Source organism: Nomascus leucogenys, chromosome 20 (assembly GCF_006542625.1).
Source record: "Nomascus leucogenys isolate Asia chromosome 20, Asia_NLE_v1, whole genome shotgun sequence".
In the NCBI taxonomy this organism is placed as follows: domain Eukaryota; kingdom Metazoa; phylum Chordata; class Mammalia; order Primates; family Hylobatidae; genus Nomascus; species Nomascus leucogenys.
In genome coordinates, this window is record NC_044400.1 from 69,230,202 (window position 1) to 69,234,503 (window position 4,302).

Below are 4,302 nucleotides of genomic sequence, written 5' to 3' on the forward strand. Positions count from 1 at the left end.
GTAGCAGGCAGGGCAGCCTGAGCTCTCTGAATGAGACCTGAAGGTAAATATTTTCAACAGTAATCTTATATTAAAAATTCCCTCTTTACCAGCCTCTCAGAGCCTGGTAGAATTCCCTGATACAAAAGAGGGAATTGTTAACGTAAATTTCCCTACCTCTAGAATTAGGGAATCCTCTGCTTATATAGTAACTTCAGATGGAAAAAGGAACTCGGACACTAAGAAAACTTCAGCAACTTCAGTCACCCATTCAACAAATATTTCTTGAGAGTGGCAGGCAGGAAGAGATCAGACCATGGATGTAGAGAATCTCACATTTAATTTTGAGATCTTCCTTTTCCTGCCTCTGTGAACTTGGACAAGCTATTGCATATCTCCAGAACCAATTCCTGCTTTTGTAAAAGGGGAAGAATCATTGCATTCCCTACTAGAGCGGATGTGATGAGGGAAAAGGAGAACTCAGGTAAAATGGGCTCAGTAGTTTGGCAGCTCGGATCACGTCATTATATAGTTATTTTACTCCTCCATAGACGTCACTGCTGGGGTCCTCTCCCCATCAAGGAGGGTCATTGTGAGGCTGAGTTGTCCTCCTATCCTGGCCGCAGGGTGGACAGGGAAGGGCCTAGAGGAAGCGTTTGATGGCATGCAGGTAACCCCCCTTTTCACTGGATTGCATCCAGCACTTTCCCTGCAGGAACCAGCTACCTCGGAGGGGCGTGGCTGGGAGGAGCTGTGAGTAAGGTGCCATAGTGTTATAAAAACCCAGTGAGTGTTATAAAAACCCAGTCAGCCTGGCTCCTGTTGAATAGTCTACCCCCCTTGCACTCTACCTGAGACAGCTGCAGCCTGCAATTCACTCCCACCTCCTGGGATTGCACTGGATCCGTGTGCTCAGAACAAGGTAAGAGCCTTGTTCCTTTAACAGCTTTATTACCTGCTGCCACTTCTCACTCCACCAAGGGCCTGGAGTTCTTTGGGCCTGCATTCCATCATGGGCAGGTGGGGGCTGAACCCTAGGGCCGTGAGAAATGACTGGGTGTTTTTCTGGCATATCCAGCCTCCTCTTCATCATTTATTGCTGTTCTCTGCCCTTTTGTGATTGTCTTTCTCTTCCTTAACCCTAGAAGATGGCCAACTTCTAGGGTAGAAATCAGATCAGGACCATTTCCTGGGTCTGCCTCTTTTTATAAAAAATTCTGTGTTTTGTTTTAAATGGAGCACAAATAATACAAATCATCTTATCATTATGTGTTATATCAAACTAAATTGTCATTGTTCATAGTTGTTTTTCTTATTCTTTGGCAACGTTTTTAAAGGGCAGAGTAAATGTGAAAAGCAAAAAGTGATCAACCAGGGGTGACAGAAAGGAATAAGGAGATTGATCTGGCTACCCATAACAGCTTTGAACTTGCCCACTATGAGATCCTGAGCAATTTATTTACCTGTCTGAGCCTTAAGAGTCAGAGCTGTCACCTGGGATGACATATTAATAGCTACCTGGAAGGGCTCTTGTGTGGATTTCACAAGGTGGGAACCAAACCCTAGACCAGTACTTAGCACACAGGAGGTGTCATATAGAAATTGACTTCTCTTCTTCTGTTAAGCATGGGTTTTTATTGTACACATGATCAGATCCATGCAGTTCAGTGTGACACTGATGTTCATCCTATTGATTCAGTGATTTCTCATGATCCTTGTCTTCGATATTGTAGTGTGAACTATCTGGTTGAAATTCACCTCTCTCCACCCTGATTCACTTTGCCCAGGCAAATCAGACAACCACCCCACCTCACACCTTTCCTTAAACTCTTACTTCCCCCCAAAAAGCTCCCCCGCCCCCACAACCGCACCCACCCCACCCAAACCCCAGGCATGTTCAACTCTGGGTCGACATCACCTTTCATGATGCTTACCACGTCCTTTCTCGTTTTGGGCATCTGTCACATCTTTTCTCATTTTGGGCATCTGTCACGTCTTTTCTCTTTTTGGGCATCTGTGTCCATATGGAGTCAGCCCTTTGGAGCTGAAAGAAAGTTTGGAGCAGTAACTTGTTTCAGATCAGAGACAGAGATGACGGGATAGATTCCCTGATCAATGCTATTTAAATTCTCCCAAAGAGTGGCCTCTAAGCTCTTTCAAATCTGAGGCTTTCTCAATGATGGTGATTTCTTCAACACCTAGTCTAATGGGGGGCATATAGTAGGTGCTCAGTAAATGCTTGTTGAATGAATGAATGAAAGAATGAGGAGTGAGCAAATGCAGGAGTTAATGAGTGAATAAATGATAAATGAGAGTTCGTGGGGCTCCAAAGAGTGGTAGTTTTGTGACACTCAAGACTCAAGTCAAGTGGAAATGTGAGTAGACAGCCTGTTTGTCTAGTGACTTCAGGAGCCAGAAGCATTCTTGGTCTACTCTGAAATCAGGTAGGCACCTGTCAGCGTAGGGGGAGGCCAGTGTGTAGTCCTGCACAGCTGAACAGCTGCCTGTCACTGACTCACCTGCCTTTTGTCAAACAGGTGCCCGCCCAGCTGCAGCCATGAGGATCCGTAGCCTCACCCTGTTCTCCTTCCTCCTACTGGCTGCTCAGGTGCTCCTGGTGGAGGGGAAAAAAAGAGTGAAGAATGGACTTCACAGCAAAGTGGTCTCAGAACAAAAGGACATTCTGGGCAACACCCAGATTAAGCAGAAAAGCAGGCCCGGGAACAAAGGCAAGTTTGTCACCAAAGACCAAGCCAATTGCAGATGGGCTGTGACTGAGCAGGAGGAGGGCATCTCTCTCAAGGTTGAGTGCACTCGATTGGACCATGAATTTTCCTGTGTCTTTGCTGGCAATCCAACCTCATGCCTAAAGCTCAAGGATGAGAGAGTCTATTGGAAACAAATTGCCCGGAATCTGCGCTCACAGAAAGACATCTGTAGATATTCCCAGACAGCTGTGAAAACCAGAGTGTGCAGAAAGGATTTTCCAGAATCCAGTCTTAAGCTAGTCAGCTCCACTCTATCTGGGAACACAAAGCCCAGGAAGGAGAAAACAGAGATGTCCTCCAGGGAGCACATCAAGGGCAAAGAGACCACTCCCTCTAGCCTAGCAGTGACCCAGACCATGACCACCAAAGCTCCCAGGTGTGTGGAGGACCCAGATATGGCAAACCAGAGGAAGACTGTCCTGGAGTTCTGTGGAGAGACTTGGAGCTCTCTCTGCACATTCTTCCTCAGAATGGTGCAGGACACGTCATGCTAATGAGGTCAAAAGAGAACGAGTTCCTTTAAGAGATGTCATGTCATAAGTCCCTCTGTATACTATAAAGCTCCCTACAGTCCCCCCAAAATATGAACTTTTGTGCTAAGTGAGTGCAACGAAATATTTAAACAGATTTTGTAATTTTTGCTTTTGTGTTTTGGAATTTGCTTTATTTTTCTTGGATGTGATGTTCAGAAGCTGTTTCCTGCAGCATGGATTTCCATGGCCCACACAGCTATGTGTTTGAGCAGTGAAGAGTCTTTGAGCTGAATGAGCCAGAGTGATTATTACAGTGCAACGAACTTTCTGCCGAATTAGTGGTAATAAAACTCTGGGTGTTTTTCAGAAATACATTCAAACATTGCTTGGTTTCTCTGTGTCTGGTCCCAAATAAACTCATAAAGTAGTCCCCATATATCCATGGAAAAACAGTCTAAATAGGAACTTCTAGTTCCCCACCCTTCCCATGTTACCTCTTTCCAGAATCCTTCTTTATAATTGTATCCATTGGTCTGTGGTGTTTGGTGCTTATTGAAGTATAATAATTAGGATCCCTGTTTTCAGGTGGGACACCTGGTATATAGTGTGATTAAATCATTTGTCAGGGACTCATAGATGGTAAGAGGGGTGGTAGGATTGGAACCCAGGGGCTCTGACAGCTGAGTCTACAGGGTTGAGGAATCTCCCCTACTGATTCATGTCAGAGCTGCCCATTCCTTCCCCCACCCGAAGGACCCCTGCCTTGCAAAGCTCATTTCTGGAGAAAAAATGAGTTTCAGTTCTTCATTCTTCATGCTTGGAGAAGAAAGGCCTAGTTAAGTACAGTGGCCCATGATAAGGGCTGTGAAGGAAGGGGGAGAGGGATACAAGGAAAACCAGAGAGAGGAGGCAGAAACTGCTATAAGATCTGGGCTCGAGTGTAACAGAGGAGGTAACAGTGCAGCTGGATTTTGGAAAGAGTATCTGTAGGAATAAAATGGGGCAAAGTGGAGGCACTTTAGGCATTTGATGACATGAATGAAAGTGAATAGATGGGAAGTTTCAGATTCTGGGAGAGGTCA

General features: G+C 45.4%; 1 protein-coding gene across 1 annotated transcript; it reads left to right on the plus strand.

Moving 5' to 3' along the window:
* The first annotated feature begins 409 nt into the window (after positions 1-409).
* FGFBP1 (fibroblast growth factor binding protein 1) lies at positions 410-3,600 on the plus strand. Its single transcript, XM_003258506.2, has 3 exons — positions 410-463; positions 681-901; positions 2,517-3,600. Exon 3 carries the CDS (start codon positions 2,537-2,539, stop codon positions 3,239-3,241), a length of 705 nt encoding a protein of 234 aa, XP_003258554.1. The 5' UTR covers positions 410-463; positions 681-901; positions 2,517-2,536; the 3' UTR covers positions 3,242-3,600.
* Positions 3,601-4,302: the final 702 nt, after the last annotated feature.

Excerpts from the sequence above, each read along its gene's own strand:
- FGFBP1 (XM_003258506.2), top strand. The coding sequence starts at position 2,537 with ATGAGGATCCGTAGCCTCACCCTGTTCTCCTTCCTCCTACTGGCTGCT.